This window comes from Uloborus diversus, unplaced genomic scaffold (genome assembly GCF_026930045.1).
Source record: "Uloborus diversus isolate 005 unplaced genomic scaffold, Udiv.v.3.1 scaffold_127, whole genome shotgun sequence".
In the NCBI taxonomy this organism is placed as follows: Eukaryota; Metazoa; Arthropoda; class Arachnida; order Araneae; family Uloboridae; genus Uloborus; species Uloborus diversus.
The window spans coordinates 110194-137297 of NW_026557954.1; the positions used below are offsets into that span (position 1 = coordinate 110194).

General features: G+C 35.8%; 1 protein-coding gene across 1 annotated transcript in view; it reads right to left on the reverse strand.

Moving 5' to 3' along the window:
* Nucleotides 1–12701: 12701 nt before the first annotated feature.
* LOC129232560 (alpha-mannosidase 2-like) overlaps nt 12702–27104 on the reverse strand; it is a 59483-nt gene continuing 45080 nt past the window's right edge. The window contains exons 2-3 of the mRNA XM_054866694.1: nt 26626–26798; nt 12702–15506 (exon numbers count right to left, since the gene is read on the reverse strand). Of these exons, the coding sequence (XP_054722669.1) occupies nt 12719–15506; nt 26626–26798 (2961 nt within the window). The 3' untranslated portion in view covers nt 12702–12718. The remainder of the gene's footprint in view (nt 15507–26625; nt 26799–27104) is intronic.

A 27104-nucleotide genomic window follows, 5' to 3' on the forward strand; every position in this document is an offset into this window, starting at 1 on the left:
GAATTCATTGAAGGGAAAAAAAAAAATCTGTGATCATAAATTGAGCTATGAAAATCTTGCCATTGTTAACTATTAGAGGGGCTCCTTTTGTAATTGTGTGCCTTTGGTGCTAGTCTAATATGAAATTTAATACACAATGGATTATACTGTGATATGTTATGACTAATGAAATATTGTATATTTTAAAAAAAATCTGTCAAGGTATATTTTTGTAAGAGTGCCTGCTGATCATTTAAAGTTGCCATATATATATATATGCTTACATGTTTAGAAGTAACAGTTTTAATTCATTGCAGATGTTTGATTGACTAGCTTCCAAAACAATTTGGAAAATTGTGTTTATGAATGCGAGTTGTGTCTGAGATAGTGTAATTGTTTGCTGTAAATTCGTAGTGTATTCTTGTCTGCAAAATAAATAAACGTTAACCTAGTTGAATTGTTTTTGCAGTGTTTTGACTTGACAAACATTTTCCTAAAATTTTGAATTTTGTCTTGTTTAAACCAGAGGCAAATTTTCATAGATTGTAAATATAATTGTTGTGCATTATTCAAATTAACTATAATTTTCTATGTTACAAGTGTAATCTTATCTTCAAATTTATTTCAGATAATAGTGTCAATAAAGTAAAAAAAACGTCAAAAAAGCACAAATTGCCAATTGCAGCAGACACTTGTTTCGGCGTTACAGGGAACGCCTTTTTCAATGCAAAAAGTAATGAGCTTATGAATGAAAAGACATTCGACAAAAGATGTCTTTCCATCCATAAGCTCATTACTTTTTTGACGTTGTTTTTTCTTACTTTACGGTTCAGCCCAAAGGTATTTATTTATCTTAATAGTGTCAGTATCGTCCTAGTTAAATTGATAGGAATGATCGGGACCATTTTTAAGATAAACATCACTTGAATTTGAACAGCTGTTTGATGAACACATTAGATATCGTTTAACAATAAGAAACGAAATTGCCCCTAACGATATTTCTTACAAGAAAGAATGTTAAATAAAAGTCTTTAAAAAAAAATCCTAGATTACTTTAAACTAACTTGTATTTAGTTCTCTGATTTCATATGTTTTATAAGAATGTGTTCCAAATAAAATTCTGTCAGTAATATTAAGTTTTTTTAATTGTAAAAAAGCAGTCGAAAACTTTGTACTATGGAATGAGTAAAACGACAACAATGTGCATAAAGTACGAATAAAGTAATAAAATAGAGTTAAAAACTCAGCAAACAGCTGTTTGGGGGCTGTCAAATGCAAGCCCCTTCATCAGTGCATAAAAGAAGAACGAAAAGCCCACACGATGTAGACCGAACGACAAATGAACAAAAATAGAAGGAAGCAAAGTAAACAGACATGGAAACCGGAAACACATGCGTCACAGAACAGCAACGACACCTATAGTGCGGAAAAACGTCACAAACAGAAAAAAGTTTTTAAAGTTATTAAGTTCTCTTCATAGAATTATCTATATTTCGTATAAAATAACCAGCTTCAGCTGTCCCAACTAGTTTTAGTTTCAAATTTTGATTGTACTCTTGTATTGGCCACATTATATGGTCATCTGTTGGGTGGGGGGAGCAAGAGCTTACATCAGTTCAAATAGGGGCACAGACCTTAAAGGTTGTGAACCCCTGAATAAGATCATTGACGTACTTAAAAAGCAGAAGTAGCAGAAGATGGTTTGCTTTCTACTTTTCATTTTTTACCTTGTCAAAAAATTATATGAGCAGCTTAATTTTCCACCATGAGTTTCATTACATATTCCTCGCCATCCCAGGTTTTGTGTAAAAGTTTAATGCATTAACTCTTTTTGTATCCATTTTTTAACAGAACTGTGAAGCGGACCAACGTACTCTGAGCGCGGGGTACGTTGGTCCCAGGGGTGTGTTGTGATCAAAAATTTTGGGCTAACAGCACATTCTAACTCCAAAAAAAAAAAAAAAGAATTAATTTGAATTTTTACATCTTGAATTCAAATTATATTTTTCGCAATCACGAGTGTGTGTATGTAGGCGTGTGTGTTTGTGTGTGGGGGTATGTGTGAGTGTACGCATGTGTGTTTGTGTCTGTGTGCTGGAATAAGTGTGTGAGTAGTTGTGTGTATGAATGTGTGTGTGGGGGGAGTATGTGTATGTGTGTAGGCATATTTGTCTGTGTGCAGGCATGAATGTGTGGGTAGTTGTGTGTATGTGTCTGTATGTATGCGTGTTTAGGTGTATGTGTGTGTGTGTAGGACATGGATGTAACCTGGAGACGGCTTTCGCTAGAGAGGCAGCATCGTGAGGAGCCGGTCGACAGTGATGGTGCGGAATGTGGCGGTGGGAAAATAAAATGATAGCACGCCAAAAACAGTCAAATGAAAGCAATAAGCAATCGTGATTGCTCAAAAAAAACTTTTAAAATGTTTTTGTCCCCCGACCAATGATTTTTGTATGCATATTTGAAGGATTTTTTTTTACATGGGAAAGGGAGAGGGGGGGGGGGTGGAGGTCGAGCTTCCTCATAGTTTCTGTCTTCAGAAAATTTTACCCGAGTCCACTATCAATCACCCCTGGGTTGTCCGCATTACGAAAAGAACTTCTATTTCAATTTTAAGGATAACTATTATCCACCAACTCATGTTCTTTTGTGTTTAGCATGAAAGAATTAAGTTTAGAGATGAAAATATAACATTAAAATATTAAGTTGACCAACTTCTACTTTTGCACTATTTATGATTGAACTATCAACATTTTCTCAAGAATCAGCACAACTTGGGTCATCATCAACATATCAACTTCTCTGTTTTGCTATTACCAGAATTTTGTTTTTCTAATTCTTTTAAGTTCTCGTTTTTTGTGATGATGCTTACAAAAGTGGACCAACTAAGTCCGCGTGTTCTTGGTTTGAAGAAATGCCGTCATATATATTTTTTTTTATAACAAAAAATAAAGAAACTACAAATAACTAGGAACTTCAAATACCTTTCTACAAAGTGAAATAACAAATAACAGAATGAAAATTGCAAATTAATGCATACCCTTTGCCGGAACTCTTTTTCTCCTCAAGCTCACTTATTTTGCCTTGAAAAAGAGGTTCCTCGTGATTCCGAAACACGTGTATGCAGTAATCCGTCATTTTTATTCAGTGGAACGTTACTTCTTATTTTTAAAGAACTTGCTTAAGGAGAGGAGGAGTTCAATTTTGAAAAAATAGCTATAAAATTTGTTTAATGTAACTGCACTATGTGATTTCGTTACAGGATTTGTTGGACTGTAGGTGCTATTTGTTGGTCATAATTTCAAACAAAAAATTAGTATTAAAATTATTCAGATCGGTCCAACAAACCTCATCTCCACCAACATTATTTTTGACAAAATTTTCTTTTTTAAACTGGAGTCTGGGGGAGTTAAAAACACTTACACTTTAAATTTAAGAAAAAATTGACACTTTTGATTCCTTATCTGAACTCTAATCAATCTGTTTCGTAGGCGTTTTCAATTTTGATATTTGCTGACTTTTTATTATTTCTTTTCAATACTCATCGCGTGTCCCCCCCCCCCCCCCCATCATTCCTCAAAAATTTATCGCCCCTTTGGGAACAATCGCCAGCAATTTGGGGAACCACTGGTTTAAATAGTAAAAAATTGGAGATTACTAAAAAGAAACAAACAAAGTCAAGCGAAACAATATGCCAAAATTTATTACATAATTCCATCAAGAAAAAATCATTAAGAATAAATTTCCAAAAAGACCATTTAACATTAAGTATTGTCACATAAATAAAACCACTTACGAATAAATTAGCAATAAACTTATTGTCGGGGGGGGGGGATATGTAACGAATCAATATAAACATTTAGAGAAAGGCAGAAGGAAAAGTAATAGAAATTAGTTGATCACAAAACATGTAAGTCAAATATTTAAAACTAAAAATATTTTCTTTTCCTTTTCTAATGGAGCTGCGTTAGAGGCATTGCAAACCTAATGTCCTCCACCGATCTAGCATCATCCATTTTTCAACGAGGCACCACTATCGGCAAATGCTTTTACCACTAGAATTTTACCGCCCAGTTTCCCCACCAGATGGAGGCTCCAGGGCTCTATTCGATGCGAAACTGCTATGAATTAAATTTTACCACGAGCACTCCAGGCAAACGAGTACCGAGGGATCTTTCACATGCCGCATAATATACGACATGGATGCTGTCGATTTTCTGCATCTTGAAATTCTCGAACCAGCGCCTTTGTTCGTAAGAGACCAGCGTCTAACCACTACACCACTTTGTCGGCAAATTAAGAAAGTATAGAGAAAAAACTAGAACAAGGAATGACATGGAGGTACCATTTACATCAAAAACCATGTAAACGGCACCACCTGAAATGGAATCCAAATTGAAAAAAAAATATTGTACTGCAGTAAGACTGTAAAAAAAATAACCAGTTCTTCAGATCATGGAAAGATTCCCAAAAATCAAGATATGACGAATTTGGGCATTTTTGGGTAATTTGATAAGAGTTGAAATTAAAAGAGTGACTCGAATCCCAACAGTGTTGAATAATGCTAGAACTTGTTTTTTCGCATAATATTGATGCTCTTTCAAGCGAAATTTTAAAGAACGTCGGGTCTGTCCAATGTATGCAAGACCACAGTTGCAATAAATTTTATAAATTCCACAACAATTAAGAAGAGAAATAGAATCTTTAACAGAAGAGAAGGAAAGATTATTTATAGGAGGGAAAAACAACAGTTGGAATTGGAATCGCTTAAGAATTTTAGTTACCTGAAAACTAATAACAAGGAAGAAGGCTTACATTTTCCCCTTGGTGCTGATAATAAGTTTTTTGAACTGTTTAAAATTGAACGAAAAATTATCCAAAACAAAAAGTTGAATGTTGTAATAAATTGTCCTCACTGAGATCTTTCAAAAAAAAAAAAAAAAAAGTTCGCTCGAATCGGTTCAAAAGTTATTGGATTCGGGCGGGGGGGGGGGGGGTATAGACAGACAGATACATTTTCCCCATCATAAAACTCAACTTTCTAATTTTAAGATATGTATTTACTGTCTGTTCTCCAACTCGGCGACTAGCAGCTGCGAACGGTTCCAATTGAAAAAGGGGTGATGGTTTAAGGAAGCGCACTCCCTGATGCATTCAGCTTTTGCTTGTTCGTTACTTCCTTCTTACTATCACCCCTGTTTTGATAAAACCAGAAGAGACCTGACGCACGCGCAAATTCGAGTAAGGTTTCACGTTAAAATATCGGACAGTAACTATTTTATTTTGACTTCTTTCTTCTTGTTTTCAGCGATATTTTTAGGATGCTTTTCTTGCTTTTTTCTTCCTTCGTCACTTTTACGGAAAAGTAGTCTAAAAAAGGGCAAGTCCCTTCAAACTAGAATTCCAAAATATGTTTATACAAAAAATAAAGAAATGCATTCTATTTTGCATATATTTTTCTTAGGCCTCCCACCGTGAACCCCCCCCCCAATCTCTCACGGGCCCCTATGCAAGCACAGGCTTGCCTCCCTCCCCCCTCCTCCTCTCGACGGTCCTGCAGATGTGTATCCGAAAGCCCACATCTCAGTGGAAAAAATCGGGTGTCGATGTACTGGTAGACTATCTTTTATACTAAAAAAAAACAAATGACAGTTCAGCCATTATATCGTCTTGCTGCCGTATTCAAATATCAAAACCGACTCGAACGTCCGTTAGATACCGAAGCGGTCAAATGAAGCCTTTCTTCTGGTCAGTCAAACACCCGAGTCGTCGCTCGAAGCCTTTTTCAACCAATCAGGGCGGTCATTCCAAGCTCGTCAGCTTGCGAGATCGAGATACTCGCTCACGTGATCGGTTGTGACGTAGAAATGTTGCAAAGTAGCATTTTAATCTATTCGAACTTACCTTGCGACTAGGTTCGAGTAGATTAGAATACTACTTTGCGACATTTCTACATCACAACCGATCACGTGAGCGAGTATCTCGATCTCGCAAGCTGACGAGCTTGGAATGACCGCCCAGAAAGCTTCTATCAGTGGTTCGGGTGTTTGACTCAGCTGGTGAATATGGCCGTTATTGATTAAAGCTGGCTTCAATCAGCGGTTCCAGTGTCTGACTGAGGAACAACATAGCTGGTGAATATGGCCGTTATTGATTGAAGGTAAAGGCTTCGATCGGCTGTTTGGGTATCTGACGGAGGTTCGATTCGACTAGTGAATCAAATCATTACTCTAGTGTCTTCCAACCCGTTAGGAAATGATTCACATCTCATTCGAAATTTATTTGTGGTTTCTTCCTTTTAAACGAAATCGTTTTCGATTCCACTTATTTCGTTTTGTGCAGAATCAGCAACATTATCTTTACTCGAGCCTTTTGTGTATGTTATGTAACAAAAATACAAAACATAAATATTTAAAAAATCTATTTATTATAGCACAACTATAAAATGAAAAATCACAATTTTCCATAGCTCTACAATTATTATGTTCTATGCATATGAATATAGATATAATATATAATTATTTTATATTAAATTCTGCTAAGTTATACCCAATGGGTAACATATGTTAAGTATCTAATACATGTATTCAGCACCACGTGACCAGCAGTGGCAAAGTACAGTGTAAAACAAAAACTAAATAATGCGATCATGTATAACATGAATATGATAATCTGATGCAGACTAAAAATAATATCCCAAGAGGGAAACTATATTGACCTAGTTCTGTGGAAATCTAAGGCTTTCCGTTCAGAAAATATTAAATCAACTCCGTCAAAAACAAACACAAGTAATTCTTTCAATACATGCACAATAATCATTTCCACTGAAATTATAGTGTTGGAAATACAGGGTTAGCATAGAAGAATATCCCGGTTTTAAAAATTCATATTTCATTAACTATTACCTCCTGCACTTTCAATGATACATAACAATACACTGTGAAAGTTTTTTTTTTTTTTAACGTACGTACTGTTTGACCACGGATTGTATGTAATTTGGCAATCTGCCAAGTAAAAACGATTCCATCTGAATGAATCCAGCAGGGGAGAAGGGAAAATAACGATGGGATTTTGATGCACACGTTTTATAATGTCACTAGTGCCTTATTCATTTATTGCATTCTCAAAAATAAAATAAGGGAAAACAAAAATAGTTACGATGGAAACAACAAAAATAAAATAAAATATTTTCCATTTCGTTCAGGAACGTAAAAGCAAAATGGTAAGCTCAAAACTTAGTTGTGAATAAATAAATCAATTAATTTTTGCAGTGAGAATATAGATCGAATATACTTTAGATTTAAAAAATGTTGCTGTGAGCAAATTTTCATTTTTACAAAACTAAGGCTAAATAATGGAGAGGCAAAAGTGCGCATCTGAAACAAACCAACTAACACCCCTATAAACTAATAGGTACGTCCATTTCCGCCTATAAACCGGATATTAGCCTTTCCATGTAATCGATGGTCAGGCAGTAACTTCTTAAACGTGCACGAGTTCCGCACGAGCGCAGCCAGAAATTCCTTATGGAGGCGCTTTTTTGGTCAAAACAGTCCTTACAAGTGTATTAACTACTGTATTGGGATTGCCAAAAATGTTAAAACCAAGACCTCAAGATCACCCCCCCCCCCGCCCCCTTCGCTGCGCTACTGACGTTCCGCAAAGCTGGATTGGCCGTGCAGGTGATGATGATTTACCTTTTATGCGTTGGCCAGCCAAATCCCCAAACCTAACCCCATGTGATTTCTTTTTTACGAGGTTTACGTCAAAGACATTATTTTTACGCCACTATTGCGTACAACACTGCAAGCCAAAAACCAAACCTTGAGCCATAATATCTAATCAAACCAACCAACATTGCAAGAACTGAAAAATCGTAAACGAATAGCATTACGAAAACTTGCCAGTATGTATGTTATAGAAAGATGTGTTTTGCGTTACGAAAGGCGAACACATTAAACATTTGTGAGTGAAAAAAAAAACAGTTTATCTTTATGTTTATGTGTCATTTATAGTGGTAAGTGTTATAGTTTATGAAATATAAAATTTTAAAACCAGGATATTCTTTTATGCTAACCCTGTATATATATAATCAGGAATATTAAATCAGCTTGTTAAGTAAAAAGTTTCCTTTTACGCGAAATAGCCAAAAAAAATAAAACAACGTATAAAGCACAGAACAGTAATAAAAAAATTACTTGCAAAAGTTTCGGGTTACAAAAAACTTCCTTCTCAATGAAAAAGATGCAACTCCAATGATACAGGGGTAAATGCTCTCGATGAAAGCATAACACTTGTCGTATATCTTTCTATATTTCTATCAGGATCAATTTGATTAAAAAGAAGGGTTCCTTACAACCTCGAAACTTTTGTATGCATTTTTTGATCTGTATATTTTGTATTACAAACTTTTTTTTTAATTTGTTTTTTGGCCTATTTCAGATTTTTATAATATGGCTGGGATATCATCGTTACGTCACTTTTGTCAAAAGTCTGTAACCGGAGAGTATCGATAAAGGAAGAATGACGTCACTTCCGAAAAGGCTTTTCGTGATAGAATTCAAGAGAAGACTTTACAAGGCCATAACGGAATGCCAGCTCTGTATTGGCAAAACCTTTGACAGTTCTACATAAAACTGATTTCAGAATCCTCTGTGAATTACAGGTAAAATACCTTTCTGAAGTTGTAAACGAGCTAGTTGTGATTTAACCAAGGCCTGATTACCGCACAGTCAACTAGGCCTGGGCCTGGGGCCTCACCTTCCTAAGGGGCCCCGAATTTTCTAAAAACTTATGCATAGCATTAAAAAATCATGTATTTTTGTGAAAATAATAAAAACTAACGATTTATTAATTGAAAACATACCTCTTTTAAATAATGTTGAACATTATTTTCCATTAACTTTAAAAAAGCAGAATAGAGATGGGGCCTCCAAAGCATTGTGGGCCTTGGCCTCACTTTTAGTTAATCGGGCCCTGAATTTAACACCCTGTAAACTTCACAGTGTTCAGTACATACAAATATGAAAGACAAAAATCATGTGCTTTGGTGATAAAAGCAGTTCAACTGCCCGTATAGTGACAAAAATGTAAACAAACACTGATCATAAAGATGAATTATCGGAAAAATCTTCATAGGTACAATAAAAAAAAAAGAAAAAAAATATGATATCTGATACCGTTTCTTTAATTCAAACAAATACCGTATAAACAACAGGAGCATCCCGAACTTTAGTTCTTGGGAGGGGAAAATTCTTGAACAAAAGTTCATCATAAAAGAAAACTTTTTATTTTCTGCAAAAGGTGAAGATTCATCCCCCCCCCCCCGGCCTTCAAACTTAATAACTTCGTTTCCTTCATGAATTAGTAGAAACCTGAATATTTTAGCATTATCTAAAAGTTCAACATTAAAACCTTTTTCAAAAATAGTTACAGTAGCAATAGTAGGGTGGTTCAATAAAACCTTTTTTCAGCTAGAATCCAGGACACTCCCCATTATTTTTAGGCTTACTAATAGTATTATGCTGAATATGCCACAAATTTAGAAATATTTAATTTCCCCAGCTATTTTTTCGTAAATGATTATTTTATTTCAATGTATATGCGTATTACTAGTGTATCTTCTCCACATAGTATAAAATGAAGTCCCGAAAAAGCGTCTGTGTGTTTGAAATCACAAAACTCGAGAACTACCAGGCCGATTGCGCTGAAATTTTCACAATTTGTTCCTTTAAGTCCTGAAAAGGTTTACAGACCAGTTCGGATAAAATTCGATGAATTGTTCTTTTTTTTTTAAAATTTACGTCCAATTTTCACATAAATTCTCAAATATGGGGGTGAAAAATTACTTGCACATATTAATATTACATATCGTTAGAAAGGGTAAAATTTTCTGCGTTCTACGCAATTTGTTTCAATGCTCTAACTTAACTACGGCGGGAGTAATTTGCGTTTTAGCTCGAACTTTTTTAGGCTTAGCTGAAATTTAGGCACTACTGCCTTCATTAAATAACTCAATAAAAAGTGAAGAAATTGTCCCACAGCTTTCTTTTCGACGCCATTGGAAAAAGCGACCTTTTTTACTCCAGATCTAACTCGACCTATTTTCGAAAAAAATAAGCTTATATCTCGAAAGGAAAAAAAGTTACAAGCCTTTTTAAATTAAGTTTAAGAAATCTCGAGTCCATTCAAATTGTGAACTATTTTCTTTCACCTTTTAATTCCTTAAACTTATTTTATTTTGTGTTTCCATGGTTACGCATTTTAAATCCATCTTTCTGGATTTAATTTCTTAAAAGTATTTTAATATCTGTCCTCATTGTTTGGAAGGGAAATCATGATGTTTTTTTTATTTATTTTTTACGCCTGATTGTTGAATATACGTCACTTGACACAATTTTTATTTTCAAGGTAGACCGGGCAAAGCCGGGCAACGCAGCTAGTATTATAATATGTAGCATTGTGTTTTTAGTGCAGTGTATTTTTTAACCCTCCCCCCCCCCTCCCCATGCTTATGAAGTTTGGGGGAGGGGTTGAGCACCCTCTTTCAAATAAAATAGGAAGCTAAAATTCTTCGAGTATATTACTATCCACAAGTCTAAAAATATTGAGGGGTGTCCCTTTATCTAGGAGAAAGTTCTTTTTTTTTACATTTATTTTTGAACCATCCTAAGCAATAGTGGTTATTCAAAAAAAAAATACTATTGGAAAAATACATGAATTTGTATAACAAAAAGAAGAAAAACTCCCTTTCTACAACAAAATCTCTGTTCAAAAGTGCCCTTTTAATTGAATTAAAGTGCCCTTTTATCTGGAAGCACCCTGCCCTTTTTTGGTCTGAAATAAAGACGTTTTGCCGAATAAGGAAATTTGTTGTCAAATTTCCAACCTATCGTGACCTTTTATCGGGGCGCCCTTGCGTTATACACTCGTATATATGCGATGTTTTATGTGGAATGCTGGGAAAAATTAAATTTTCGTATGTAGGCCGGATGGTGTGTACGCGTGACTTCAAATGTGGAATGTTGGAAAAAAATCAAATTTTTGCGTGTCAGTCAAATCACTTGCGTCGAAGATTTTCCTACAAATTCTATTGAATGGACGATTATGGGACTCGAATTTTTTTTCACTTTCCCTGCAACTTCGATTTACCGAAGTTTTACTGTAACTTTAACCTTTAACACTCATAGAGAAAAAAAATATCGCACTTTCAATTAATTGAGCATGATGAATATTCTAAGCAATATTCTAATTTGATAAGTTTCAATGATACGTTACATTTAAATTTTCATATGAAAAAAAAAGTTTTAAAAATTCGTGACATCAGTAGGCGGTTTTTTTATGACATTAAATTCATTGAACATCGATGATTTGGTAAGAACTTTTTCTTTTGTCTAAAATTTCATGCATAAGTCAATCCTCTCCTTTCCAGATTCCAAATTTTGTCTTAAATACTTCGACTTTATAAAATAGTATCATAGGGTAATTAAAGAAGCAATGTTTTAAAATTAAAAGTTCATTTAGCAATATAATACATTAACACGCTTTTTCTAACGTGTTATTCACTTCATAAATTATATTTTTTCCACATAAATTCAATGTTCTGCCCGTCAATATCAACAACTTCAATAATCTTGCAGGATTAATCCAGCTCCAGCTGGAGTCGGACATAGTAAAAATATCAAGAAGAATAACAGCACCTTGAGTTGGAATAATAACTCTTGAAATTTCGTGACCAAAACTAAAACCTTTTCTACGTCCATCACAAATAAAAATATCACTTGAGCTTAGAATGTGAAGATTTTCCACCCCCTAACCTTTAAGTAGAAGTTTTAAGACTGAGCAACGTTGGAATTACATAAAGCAAATTTTTTTTAAATACATTTTTAAAGTGATTCTTCATGTTAGAAAGCGAGAAAAAGAGTAATAATAATTCCCTCACTCCTTACAGAAAACGAAACGTAAAACGAGGGGGTCAACTAATAATCATCAAATATAGTTAAAATGAAACTTCAAGAGTAAGTATTTTCAGACGTAATTAAAATAATAAATCTTCCATAAGTACGTCAGAGGCTGTTTCTATTCACACGCCTTTCGTATTATTGTAACCATGTCCAAAAAAATTCATAATTGTTGAATTTTCGCCATAAGTTTTCCAATTTAAAAGTACTTCAGCGAAAAAGCATTAAAGCAATTAAGCAATATCTTAGAAATATTTAAACTCCCTACAGTAATATTTCTTTGGGAGAAATGCCACCAAGAAATTAGTAAGTTAAAAGTACCTTTTAATTTATAAATAAGAACCGTCCAAAATTATCGCTAGTATTCCAAAGATGTGATTAAAACGATCTGTATAAGAAAATAGCATTTATAACTCGTACATACAGTTCGAAAATTTGGAAGATAATTTACAAAACGAAATTTCAAAACATGCATTCAATTTGTAGTACATTCGCCCATGAAAATAAAGGACTGATAAAAATTTCTTGTTCTTTTCTGACATTTTTTTTTACATGTGACCTTCAATTCAACTACAGATAAGTTTCTATTTCAAAATAATATTTGTACTCATGATAGATTAAACAACACAAATAGCCTCGTTATTGACTAGCTAGCGAAAAGGGAGTTAAATTTTTTAAAAAAAATCATAGAAATATGATATTCTTTTTTCTTCCTATTTCCAGCAGACTTTCCTGCAAGACTAAATAATCAGTTTTCCATATATGCTGTAACACAGAATTCATGTCTTGAACGTAATATTGTATGAAGAGAGCTGCATTACGTCTGCAAAGACTGAACTATTGCCGAAATTTTCTTGTGGGTTAAGACCCGTTAAAGATGTTTTACTTATCGACGATAAATACAAGTTTTGTAAATCTAATTTTATCCTGCTATCCTTTTGACTAGAACAAGCTTCATCCACCCAAGCTTTAACCCTGCAACTGATTCCCTTGCTATGCAGAATCATAAGACTGCTGTTCGATGGTACTTCGAAATCATCTTCAGCAGGCAAAGTTCTGAAGTTCAGCAGTTCCACATTGCACGGAAATGAGGTACTTAGGAATTCCACTTTTGGCTTCAAATTCCGCTGCTCCGGACTTTGAGTTGCGACGACCACGGGTGGATCGGAAAGGAATGACGACACGAAATGCGAATTGAGCGAAAGGGTTGGAACCTCATTAGCTGCTTCTTCATTCATTCCTTCCAGAAGCAGCCAGAACTCTGACAAAGTCTTCTTATTGTCCAACACGCCCTCGCCCAAGCCCCTGTTATCGTCCCCTCGAAGTCTGCGATCGAGCATCACTTCCAACCACCCTGAACTGACACTTGCCACGCCATGTGCGTGGGAAAGAAGTAAGGTGAGACGAGATTCTGCATCTTCTAGGAACGTTGCAGACGTGGCTGGGTAGTAATTTGCTTCCAAAGGAAGGTAGCTGAGGGTTTTCCGCTTTATCATTTGGAATCCATTTGAATCCGTGTAAAACACGTTGCCGCTCTTAATATCAGTTTTTATTCTGAGAAACAATTCAAGATTCATGTCAGGTAGTTGCGCAATGTCAGATAATATTTCTATTTGTACAGCTTTCCCCAAAATACCAGATGTATGGTAAACTCTCTGAGTGACTGTTACAACATTCGAATAAACAGCCGTCACTTCTGAACACAAAGGACCTTTCACTGTCCGAATAATGGGATATCTACCAGAGATATTTTGCACGGGATCCGTCGTTAATGGATGGAATAAATAAGCACCACTTCTGAATTCTTCAGACTTATAGGCTTGGAGCAACAGGTTCACTTTATTTATGATATCGTCTTCTTTCATTTCGACGCTTTGAATTAAACCACTTTGCTTGGAAAATCGGGCAACGAGGGATGGAGAGGACACTTCTATGTCCACATCCGTGGGGCTCTGGAAAGAGAAAATGGAATTTTGGGGTTGCTTAGCAAAAGCGTCGTTCAGCGTAATAGCCACTTGGGATCGAGGACGAGGCACTCGTTCAGTTGGCATCACTGTGAAGGTCATCAGGGACAGGGGAGAGAGATCAGCTAAAAACAGAAGTTCATAAACGTCGCCTAAAACTTCGACAGTTCCGTTCCACGCTGGATTCACTTGTACAGGCACTTCATCTCCTTCGGGATTCAAAACTTTGACCGAGGCACTCTTCACCCTAATTCGAATGGGTTCTATGACGCGACGTGCTTTCGAATTAAATAAAACTATTTTCCTTCCTTGGGATGGTATGCTGAGAGGAACTTTTTGAGGCAGTTTATCAAAATGCGTCTGGTCGATGTCTGGATAAAGGAACGAAGTAAGCGGATGAGCGGGCCTCAAGTCCACAGACCGCTTCACAGCTTCTTCAGCCATTATGTACAAACTGGCATGAGCAATTATACCTTTCGCGTCCTTTATTCCGCGAAAAAGTCTCATGCCATAGTCAGCCATCACAGCTTCCTTCGCTGTGCCTGTAATTGCGTCATGATGCTGAAATAAGCCTAAGCTGTCTCTGGCCAGAGTTAAATACGTATAATCTTGGTCCAACCGTTTATATAAATGCGGCAAATCATGTTGCTTAACATAGGCCCTGGATACTGAATACAAAATTTCGGCACTGCGCAACCAGTACTGAAGCTCACGACACAAATGTTTCCAGTACGGCCGCGTGGTGAAATATCCACTCCAGTACGAAGGATGGCCTTCTCCGTAGATGTCTCCATAAGCGTGGAAATCACCAACTAGGCTCGGAATATTGTCATAACCCAAGAAATTCATTCTCTTATGGACAATGTTAAAGTAATCTTTCAACGTCCCGAACCTCACTCGAGCGTTCCAGTCCGGTCTGGAATTGATATACTGCATTATCTTCGCGTAATTCTCGTACTGCTGATCCCATTCCTCGTCGTGATTGTAACGAAAGTCGTCCCCGAGAGGCACCAGAGCAACATTATGAGGAAACAAGGAACCGATTCTACCATACTGTCCCAAGAGCAGGTCTGCCCTCTCTGCCAATTTTTCAGGAGTAACGGGCGTTGCTCGACTTTCGGAATATTCGCCAGGGATGCGCCTGAAATCGAACTGTAAGCACACGTCAGGATCTGGCCCGCATGAGTGCTTGATGCTGTACAGATCGAACGGCATCATTTGGCACATTATGTCGGACGAATGATTGTTGGGCCCGAAGTTGTCAAACTCTTGGCGCCACCAGTAGTTCAACTGCCGCTTTTCTGCGAGGTATGCCTTCCACGCATAATGTGTGCGTTGTATGACCATGTTGTGCATTCCGGCAGCTCTCAGGATGTAAGGAACCGTTGCAGAGTGCCCGAAGGAGTCCACAGACCAAGCTGAGTGAGGTGCAATGCCAAGGTTCGTCTTCATCCACTGGTGGCCTTCCACCAATTGGTCCACAATGGCGTAGTAGTGGGCTGCTGCTTCGTCTGTCATCACCCAGCCTCCGGTTAAAATCTCCAGTTGGCCTTTCCGTAGGAATTGCTTTACTTGGTCCCTTAGATGAGGGCGATTCTTTAAGCTAGAAGAGGAAGGAAATTGCTGTTACAGATGTATGTTATCAAAATCAGACACAGTTGCAAATAATTAAAGAACCGAGACAGTTCATCGTCTTTTTTTTGTATCATAATCCATAATTCTTATTAATGCAACTCCGACTGAATTACAATTGTTTTTATTTTATCAACATTTAATTTGTATTTGATTGACAAATTACCTTAAAATAACGAGTAAGAACAGAAAAACTATCGACTCTGCATATAAAAACGATATGATAAAAGCAATTGAGAAAGTTGTACCATGGTAATTTAGTAATGAATGTTGATAATGTTGTTAAAGTTATACTATACCTACGGTTCGTTTTATCAAGCTCTCTTAAGTTTCGCATATAGTTCGTTTTAGGAAGGCATCTACATTTTGTGATCCCATTAACAATCTTCTCATGGCTTCAGCGCTTCCTGACAGAATTTACCTTCTGGTGGCCGATCAAATCATTCCTACTCTGCAGATAAACTACCATCTTAAGATTGGCCAACAGTATCAAAACCAAAGGTTCTGGTAGGGAGTTGACCCCCAAGATCCCCCTCCCCGATGCGGCCCTGAACCGAAGTGTAGTCTGGTTCTGGCAGCTTGAACTCCGAAGAGAAAAGAATTAATAGTTTCCATTTGATGAAACAGTCGATTTGCTTCAGCAATACGTTATGCGATGGTTACTGGTTTTGTGCAAATATAAGAGTTCATCCTCTTCCTCTAAAATAGTGCTTTTCAACCTCTGGTCCGCGAGGAATTTTCATGAGGTCCGCGAACAGATAGTGAAAATTCATCTTGGATCTGGGAGCAAAAACTAATGCACGAACACCTTTGGATTCATCTCATTTCCTCTATAGAGTAAGCGCACAAGGCCGAGGAATCAGCTTAAGTTTAGCCATTTTGGATCGGATTTTTCATTGTTGCACTCATCGGGTTACTACCATTGAGAAGGAATATTATATCTATTCCCTCACAATGGTTACTACAGCAAAGTTATGGATTTCGTCAAATTTGCCGAAAATAATATTTTATTTAACAAACAATTCACGTGCCGCTAATAATTGCTCAAAGTGAACAATCACCAAACACGATAACTCGCCACAAAAGACAACCACTCAAACACGCGCTCCGATCCAAAACGGCGAATCTTAAGCTGATGCGTCGGCTCGTATATATAGGCGGCCTTAGCGCACATGAGTGCCAGACCTATGTCGTAGTGTAAAGGCTCAAAATTTTTCTCCTTAAGGACATCATAGAAGGTAAGAAAGATTCGCTATTATTTAAGCTGAGTCGCGTCGACTTTGGCAGTAATTAATAAAGAGTCATTGTAATGTAAAAGTAATGGAGAGTTTTTACCCAGAAGGCATTACCCCAAATAAATTCCTCTACTTGTTGGGTATAGCCGCTAAGGATGCTGGGTAAAAACCGCTTTCTCGGGTACAATTTTCAACCTCTTTCTACATGTGAATGGTGAATTTTCCAACCGGTTTTTCGGAGCTGTAGCGAGGTACAAAAGTCTCTTGTGAACGCGGCTAGAGTCATTCCATGTCGAGTGACCTCCTCGTCTCCACCCGACCATCTCCGATTTGAACGAAATTTTATAGAGGTGCAGACATGCCTTTAAAACTCATCTGTACAAATTTTCACCTTCCAAGACCCGAATCTCGAGGATCTAGGATCGAAAAAAAGGGGGACTCCAAAATGGCGGATGAGGTTTGTAAAACGAAGGAATTGCCATGTTTGGAGAACATATTGGAACCCACTTTTCCTCTTCTTTTTGCGGTATCCTAGATCCTCATAATTTGTGTCTTGGAAGCTGAAAATTTGCATAGGTTCGTTTCAAAGGATGTCTGTATCTTTGTAGAACGTCCTCCAAATCGGAGATGGTTGGATGGGTACCACCGGGTCACGTGACATTAAATGAATCTATGATGTTTAGCTTTTTGCAGCAATTTTTGCACCTTTGCTACTGTTTCCTGCCAAAGCCAGCGCGACTAAGCTCAATCAATAGCGAACCTTTTCTTATATGCTGTGATGTCCTTGCGCAGAAAAATTTTGGGTCTTTATACTATGACCAGGCCCGGTTCTAGGGGTAGACGACCTAGGCGGCCGCCTAGGGCAGCAGATTTTAGGGGCGGCAAATTTCAAAATTGAAATTTTTTTAAGGAGTATGAATATCTGTTTCAGCGCCATAAGATTCACTGCTTCAATGCTAAAAAAATATTAATAATAATATGCAATAATAATAATTTAGTGTGTACCAGTGCTTGGATATGCAAAACATAGTTCGGAATTTAACTAGAAACTAGCTGCGTCGCCCGGCTTTGCAAGGTCTACCTAGAAAATAAAAGTTATGTCAAATGACGCGAGTTCAACACTCAGGCTTGAACCAAAAAAAAAAAAAAAATGTCAGTGAAATTTTGCGGCAGATTGCGGGAAAAAACCCCCAAACAGTAAACATTTTAAATCCCCTGATACAGGAAAAGCATCAAAACAAAAACAAGAATTTTACCTGCTCTTAATCGAGAAAAAAAAATGGCAACAGATCTTTTATCTCAATGATTTTCTTCACGCTATGCATTTTAATAAAAGCGTTGTTGCGGAAAGTTGAGATGAAGCACTGAATAATAATTTCAATGGAGGAAAGCTTTCGAAAAATAGGGATTTTATGTCGAAATCTAAGTGTCATAATTAATAGTTTTTAATTGATGTCTCCGCTAATTATTATCGTAGGATTATATTAAATAGCCAAACATGAAGACGGGAAGATTACGAATCCATCGATATCTGGTTCAATGGTCAGTTCACTGTCGTTCGGAAGGAGAAGCTTGGACATACATAGGTACATACGCTCAGTTTTTAATAAGATTCAATTCACTTTTAGAAGCGGCAAATTGAGCGATTTAAAAATCATTTGAAAATATTAATATCTGTTTCAGCGCCATAAGATGCACTACTTCAATGATTATAAAAATATAATTTAAAATGTGTACCAGTGCTTGGATATGCAAAACCCAGTTGGGAATTAAACTAGAAACTCCTTTTAATTGTAAAAATTTTAGGGTCAATCCATGTGTAATCATATAGGAAAAGAAAAAAAATATTGCTCACTTTTTTTATTTTTAAAATTTTTTGCCTGTTATTTAACTGTTATATTGGGAGTCTGAAACAGTGGTTTAAAAATTTTTAAACCTTCAGAATTATTTTTGGCAACCACTTTTCAGTATCTGCGGGGTAAGACTTTTCATGAAAATAACACTTTACAAAAACTCTTAGATAAAGTAGAAAATGGCCTAAATTTCTATGATAGTTATTTTTCTGATAAGTTTTAACAAATCTGGGTAACATTGACGTAAAAATGAGATTTTCCGTGTTAAATTTCACATTTTTAGCATAAAAATATTAGTAGAAGAAAAGTAAGACTAAATCTTACTTTTTCCTCTTTGAATAGATATCTTATAGAACTATTCTCAGAAGCAGTGTGAAACATAGACTAATAATAAGAGTAGACCGAGCTTTCTCATTCTTGCTGATGAAGAAAATTGGTTCATAGATGTATCATGTGACTAGTGGAAGGGCTTGGCGAAAACTTTGGCAGCATGGTTGCTAGATGGCAGCATTATCTATAGTTTGGCACTCGACATGTATTTTAAGACAATGTGTTTTCATTAAAAAAAACTTCCAGATGCATAGATTGAACTGTTTTTCTTTTAGTTATGCATTATTTTGACATTAGTAATAGTTTTTGATCAGTTTTCGGTAACTTTTATTTCATTTGATCTGTCAGCGTTGGCGTGAACGAAATGGCGTAAACGTTTTGCGTTAACGCAAATATGTACTAATCGGTATCTTAGATTGAAACTGTAGGTAAAAATCTTACCGTTTGCTAATTCTTCTTGGTCGCTTGCATCTTTTATTGCTTAGAGAGTTATTGAAATTGACTAAAGAAAATGCACAATACTATCTAAACGAAAAACTCACTATATTAACAAAATATTTACAACTTAGAATAAAAAATTTACAAATGGGACTCCATAAAAGATCATTTTTCCGTGTTCCATCAATTCTATTTGTTTTATTTCGCGCTGGCGTTGATCGTCTGCTACGATTAACGCCCGCTGTTGCTAGGATATCCACCAGTCACATGGTTTGGTTTATGAGCAGCAAAAGGGTTGCCATAGCTCGGTCTACTCTTATTATTAGTCTATGGTGTGAAACGTCTGAAGGAAATCCATTTTTTTTACAGTTAGTCAAATTTGCCATCTTAGAGAAAAAATGCTAAATTTAAGATTCAATATCCGAAAAGGGACTGAACGAAAATCAATGAAAATTTAACTGTATAACCTTCATATAGCAGTAAATATGTGGCAAAAATTTTATATTTGATCTCTTTATAGTTTTAGAAATATGGAGCCTCGAAATTGACTTAAAAATCACATTTATTTTCACACCAGGAAATAATCATATAATGCAAAATTTATTCTACTCATTAATCAAATGCTGTTTTGTGGTATAAACTAACCTTTTTACACGTAATGTAGGATATTTAAATTTAGGGGTAACTAGGGAGCCTTGACCATAAGGGAGGCTTGACCCACCCTTCAATTTTTGTATTTAAAAATATTTTAGCTGTTTCTCACTAGATGGCAATCAAAGCTAGTGATGTGATCAGGCATCCATCTTAGTTTTATTCATCTAGCTATCAGGTGTGTGGAGATATTCAGAAAAGAGAATTTTTCAACCTAAAAAGTAAGAATTTTGAGCATAATTTGTAAGACCTTTTCAGCAAATGTAATTAACTTATAGTTTTGCAAATGGGATTTTCTAAATACTATAATATTGAGCTTTTATTATAACTATAAAGTTTGTCCCTTGAATTAGGTTTCACCTCACCATGTGCTATTCTGTACAAAATGGGTAGGTGGGGAGGCTTGACCCACTCTATGTAAAGGAGGCTTGACCCACTGGGTCAAGGCTCCCTTACTTAAACCGTTCAGGAATTCTAGAAATACTGTTTAGCAAAAACAATTTATAATTACAATAGTTACTTTATGAGGATAATATATATGATTATTATATATTTTGTATGTTTACAAATGATGAGTATGAAGTCACCTTCTTACGACGATGTGAACAATCAGTTTTATTTTATCCTGAAAACAATGATTCATCTGTTGTATATTTTACAGATATGACTAAACTGCCATGTCCTATATCTTCTGGTTATACTGTAAGAGTAGTCATGAAAATTTTGATTTTTCCTAATTTATGCCATTAAGATAATGTCCTATCTTGTACATTTTGATGTATGCACAAATTAAATAAAATATATTCAAAATAAATAGGAGGTAAGTCTGTTTACTTGATTCTATGGACAGTATTCTTTATTATTTTTTAAATATAATTGGTAAAATATTATAAATGTTTTACCAATGTTTTACCAATGTTTACCAATGTTTTACCAATGTTTTCTAAATATTAATATATACATGATCTTAAAAATAATTTCTAAACATTTAATTATCATGCTAAAACATGTATACTTAATATTTACATAATTAATAAAAAATATTTTCTATTTCTCATTTTACAATTATATATCACTACCCGGGTCAAGACTCCCAGACCATGAGTCAAGTCTTCCTTAATAAGGGAGGCTTGACCCGCTAACCTAAGTTCTAAAAAATATTAATTTTAGAAAAGAAAAAATATTATTTACATTATCGCAAATATATTCCTGTTGCCAATAGAATGTCCTTCAATATGTGCTATCATATGATATTTAAATTTTTAATATAAAATTTACAAAAATGTTTATCTGAAAACGTGGTCAAGGCTCCCTAGGTTCCCCTACTTTCTCTTTCAGAAAATGTACTTTTAAAATTTTAGAAACGACTCTATTAAAAAATCGAAATTGTTTGTTCATTTTTTTATTTTTTACTTGGTGAAGTCAAATTTTAAGCTTCTTCGGCCATTAAATTTAGAACTGACGTCTACGTCATCCATATCAATGTTTCCAAAAATATTGATGTTTTTACCATTAACTTATTGACTTTCATGTTTAACATCGATGTTTCCTGTTTTTACGTTGTCAAAGTTCTATTTTGAAATGGGAAAAGAATACAAGAAACAAAAATTAGACTTATAAAACTTCAATAATAATGAAAGTTGCAATGAAATATTAATCAAGAATGACTATATTTGCCCACAATGAGAGAATTTTAGTGAAAATCTTATATAGCACTTCCTGAAAAATATAGAATTAATGTAGAAGGTATAAGTTAACAACTTCTTTTTTTAAACAGTGTAAATAGTGTTCGTACCTACAAATAGTTTTAGTTTTCTTTGATAAGCAGCATATTTTTTAAAAATATATCTCACTATTACTGTTAGGTCAGGGTCATTCCAAGGTAAACGGCCATTTTGTCCCGCACGTGATGCGACATATATTTCATGAAAAATAATCCTCATAATGATCGAGCAACGCTTCTGACGTCATCAACCCCCAAAGCAGAATACTATTAAATTTGCGACGTATGTCGCAGAGCAGATGCCTACGTTGCAGAACAATTCTGTTCAAATGTGAGAGGAAAACTCAAATTTTCTGCAGAAGTTCTACGGATTTCTGTGAAATTTCTGCAGAAACTGCAGATTTCCGGCAAATATCTTCCAACTCAAGATAGAATTGTGCACAAATTCCGCAAATTTCTTTAAGTTAGAAGAAAATCTAAAATTTTCAGAAATTATGATAATGCGGTGGAAAGCTTGCGAAATATGTTGAATTCGATAAGTCATCTGCAAGAACTTCAGATTTACTTTGAACTGAAAGAAATCTGCAGAATTTGTGCCAAATTCTATCTGGAGTTGGAAGGCATTTGTAGAAAATTGGTAGTTTCTGCAGATTTTCTGCAGAAGTTTCATCATCTAAATCTAAAAAGATTTTGATTTTTCTAGCGCTTTGGTTCGCGTTTTCCTTATATTTCCCAATCTATCTTCACCACTACAATTTCCTCCATAAACGTATGTTTTGGAAACATGCCAACATTGAAACACGTCCATCGCCGATGATTATTTGAAAATATGTTTTGGCAATGTTTAACATGCAGGGAAATTGTGACAAGGCTGAACTGGATCCGGTAGTTAACTGTCTTACTGGTAAGACTGTGTCATTTCAGGAGAATGAAAAAACGAAAAAGGGGACAAAAATGAACGCTATCTACTGGAGTTTAGGATTATTCCACTGGAGCTAGGGTTAAAATGTCATTTATCAAAATATCGGACCTCCATATATCGAAGTGGCAAAGTGTGGGAATAAAATTCGATATATAGAAATTTCGATATGTAGAAACAATTTTAGTTTATCATAAAAATCTCCTTAAGACATTAAAATGAAACTAATTTTTGCCAACTGTAATGCCGTTTCATGTTTTTGAGTGGGTTTTCTGCAAGTTTCTGTACTTTTATTACGACTTTCCGATTTCTCACAATAGCAGGAACTCTGCTTGCGGAAATACTAAATTTACCAAATATTAGGGGATTTTTGTTCTGACAATGTAACTGAGAGAAAAGTAAGAAATCAATCTAGTACTTAACTTGAATGATTTTCACTGAAACTAAAAAGATTAGCAATGATAATCAACAGATAATAGAAATAACTTGAAACTGATTTTACTATTTTACTGGTTGCAACTAAGATTTGAAATAAACTGGAGGGAATTTAAGAACTCCAGAACGAAACAACGATCTATCTACTCTCCTCTCAACCACAGATTCCTTGTGAGTTTCGTACCAACCTTTAGTGAACATAATTTTCTCCCCTAACCTTCATTTTTCATGAGACAAACAGTCCAAAGTGGGAAAAAAATCGACGAATGTCTGTAAAAAAATTTCGATATATAGAGATTTTTTCGATATATGGAAACAATTTTTCTTTGTAATGGACACGGAAATTTGCTGGAATTTCGATATATAGAAAACTTCGATATGTGGAAGTTCGATGTATGGAGGCTCAACTGTATCACCAAACAGGCAATTGCTGCGTTCGAATCCAGAAGCAATTTTCACCTGTCATATATTGAAAGGCACTTTTCTAGTATTTTAATATATTAATAAACAATTTTTTTTCTGCTTAACAAGTTACAAACTTATGTGTGAGTTCTCAAGCAAAAACTTTCGCCTTTATCCTTCAAAACTATTACTTTATACCGAAATATATAAACCATCACGTGCCGGACAAAGGGTCGACTTTTTCGTGGAATGGCCCTGCAGGGGCGGATTTACAGCCTATTCAAGGGGGTGGCGGTTGAAAACCGTTAAAGCCATTCCTCCCCCCAAACTCATCATTTAAGGGGGTAGGGAGTCAAATGTCCCCTTCCCCTTTATCTTGTCTTTTAAATACTAATCGCTCCACACGAACAGCCCCCTTGAAGTGTCAACTCTCCCCTTTGGAGGCTATCGCCCCCAGGATTGGAAACTACTGTTTAAGTCACTGGAAACTAAAGTCATAGCAATGTATTATAGTACCAGTATAGTGTAGTCCATGGAGGAAAAAGGTTGGAAGACACACATAGAAATATAAAAATCATTAAAAAAGGGGGGGGGGGGGCGAGCTTAGGTTCAAATTAAAAAGTGGGTAACGTTGTCCATCGTTGAGTACACTAACTGTCTAAACTTAATTTCAAGCAAATTTGTGGAATGTACTTGATTGAAATTAGTAGCGAGTGCTAGTAATTCCTTCATTTCTATATTATTAGTTTTAGAAAATGACGGTCACGGAGGGGGCGGTCGCCCCCACCGCCCCCCTAGTAAATCCGCCACTGTGGCCCTGGAACAGATTTTAAATGGTTGCAAATACATAAGATCCTCGATCAGTCGTGAGGTCGGGGGGCCAAATGTAAGCCTCCTCTCCGGAGAAAATGACAGCTGTTATTACTGTATTACCCCGCATTAGCCGGCATGCCGGAAAAAAGCGAGGTTGACCAACATGCCGGAAAATTCGAATTTTCCGGCATGCCGGATAATTTGAGGTTTATTTTGTAACAAAACAATAGTGAGTTTCTCCATTCAGTTCCAATCAGAAAGTAAACCATTGCTACTGCGTTTCGTTCATAATGTTTTTTTAAAAAAATATTCTTGGTTCCTTTCAGAGAGGTAAATTCAATTTTTGTTTAATGAATAGTTATTGGCAAATTCTTTAGCACTGGCTAAGGGGCGGTAACTTACTGCTTAAATGTTTGCTTAGTTTTAATTTTATTTTTATAAAATTATTCGTCAGTGAATAATATTTTTCTTGCTAAAATAACAAACGACATTGTTAGTTAATATTTTTACAAAATTAAATTGTTTATTAATACTGTTACACGTTCGATGCAACTTCAAACTTTCTTTAAATGACGACACAGTTCTTGAGAAAAGCACAGGAGATTTATTTACAGCTATGTACAGGAAATGTATTTGCAACTGCTAAATCAACCATAACAATTAGGCAAACATCAATTAACACCGTAAACTCAACGGTTACACACGTAATTACATCCAAATACGCGAAAACACGGTGCGAAGGCACAATAACAGAGCTAACGGCTCAGACAGTTTAAAAAAAGCAAAACTGACTCTCCTTCAAACGGCCACTCGGCTTTTTATACTGCTTTGAAAAGTTCGACAAAATTCGAAATGATTCTTTTTTTTTATTCCATTCACAAATCTTAGCGTGCAGAAATGGAAGGACCATATACTTCATTCGAATGTAAGGGGGTTGTATATTCATTACAGGAAATACAGGGTTAAAGTTAAGTTACTACAATAATTTTTAGATGAAGAATAATGGCATAAACGCATTTAGCCAGATTACAACAAATTAATCATAAAAATAATTACTATTTACAGAATTTGTAACAATACTAAAAAGAGATGTACAGAACTTATATTCATTTTTAAGCTGAACATATATTTCTTATAGCATTATTATTTTTCCCTAGCCTCAAATTTTGCGCCACGGCGGAAAGGGCCAGAAAAGTGTTATTGAAAATCTGGTGACCACAGAATTTTGCGGCATGCCGGCTAATGCGGGGTAATACGGTATGTGTGGATATGAATTTAAGAAAATGTAAACTGATGCTTCAAATCGTTGATCGTTTTTGGTTGATGTATTAATGCAGACTTTATCAAAAAAAAAAAAAAAATAATTTGAATTTTGACATCTTGAATTCAAATTATGCTTTTCGCAATCACGAGTGTGTGTATGTAGGCGTGTGTGTTTGTGTGTGGCGGGAATGTGTGTAGAGGGTATGTGTATGTGTGTGTAGGCATGTGTGTTTGTGTCTGTGTGCTGGCATAAGTGTGTGGGTAGTTGTGTGTATGAATGTGTGTGTGGGGGGGGGGGTATGTGTATGTGTGTGTAGGCATATCTGTGTCTGTGAGCAGGCATGAAAGTGTGGGTAGTTGTGTGTATGTATCTTTTTGTTTGTGTGTATGTGTAGGTGTCTGTATGCATGCATGAATGTGTGAGTAGTTGTGTGTATGTATGTGTGTATGTTTTTGTGTGTGTGTGTATGTGTAGGTGTCTGTATGTATGCGTGTGTGTATGTGTATGTGTGTATGTGTTTGTGTGTGTCTGTGTATGTGTGTGTGCGTAGGTGTATGTGTTTGTTTGTATGTGCGTGTATGTATCGCATGTTTGTATGTGTATGTGTGTGAATGTGTTTGTGTGTGTCTGTGCATGTGTGTGTGCGTAGGTGTATGTGTTTGTTTGTATGTGCGTGTATGTATCGCATGTGTGTAGGACATGGATGCAACCTGGAGCCGGCTTTCGCTATAGGAGCAGCATCGTGAGGACCCGGTCGACGGTGATGCTGCGGAGGGTGGCGGTGGGAAAATAAAATGATAGGACGCCAAAAACAGTCAAATGAAACCAATAAGCAATCGTGATTGCTCAAAAAAGCAACAAACAGTAAAATGAGCATTACTCCGGAGGAAGAAAGGTTACAGCAACAAAATTTGGCATGTATCTAACAGTGAAATCTGAAAGCAGGACCGCAGTAAAATATTTGCATAACCACACACAATGATCCAACAAAATGCTGAAATTTGCTTCCAATACTGATGAAACATACCTGTTCCACCACCTGGAAAAGAAGGATATTTCCGACCAAACAAACGTCATGTCTTTGTATTTATTCAGTTTGTCTGCCATATTGTTGAGGATGTGAGCGGTGTAAGCCATGAAGTAGCCATCAAACGTTTTCAACCATCCAGGGTCGTTATGGGAATGAGGCACCACGATAACCTGAGGAGAGAGAGAGAAAAAAGAATGTTGCAGAGAAGAGTATCTTGGCGGTAAAAATAGAGAAAAATAATTAAAAAATAATTTGTATTGAAGCAACGATACGATCAAGCCAGGACTGGCCGGCCGACTTTTTTTTGGTTTAAACCGCTAAAAAAAGGACGGCTTTTTTAAGAAACAATAATTTTCAGGGGTATTTTTATAGTAATTTAATCAAAATGAAAATTATCTTTGTATCCTTAATGCAATTACAACTGTATTAAATTAAATTCCATGAAAAAAAAATAAAAGTTTGGTAGTTGTTAAATA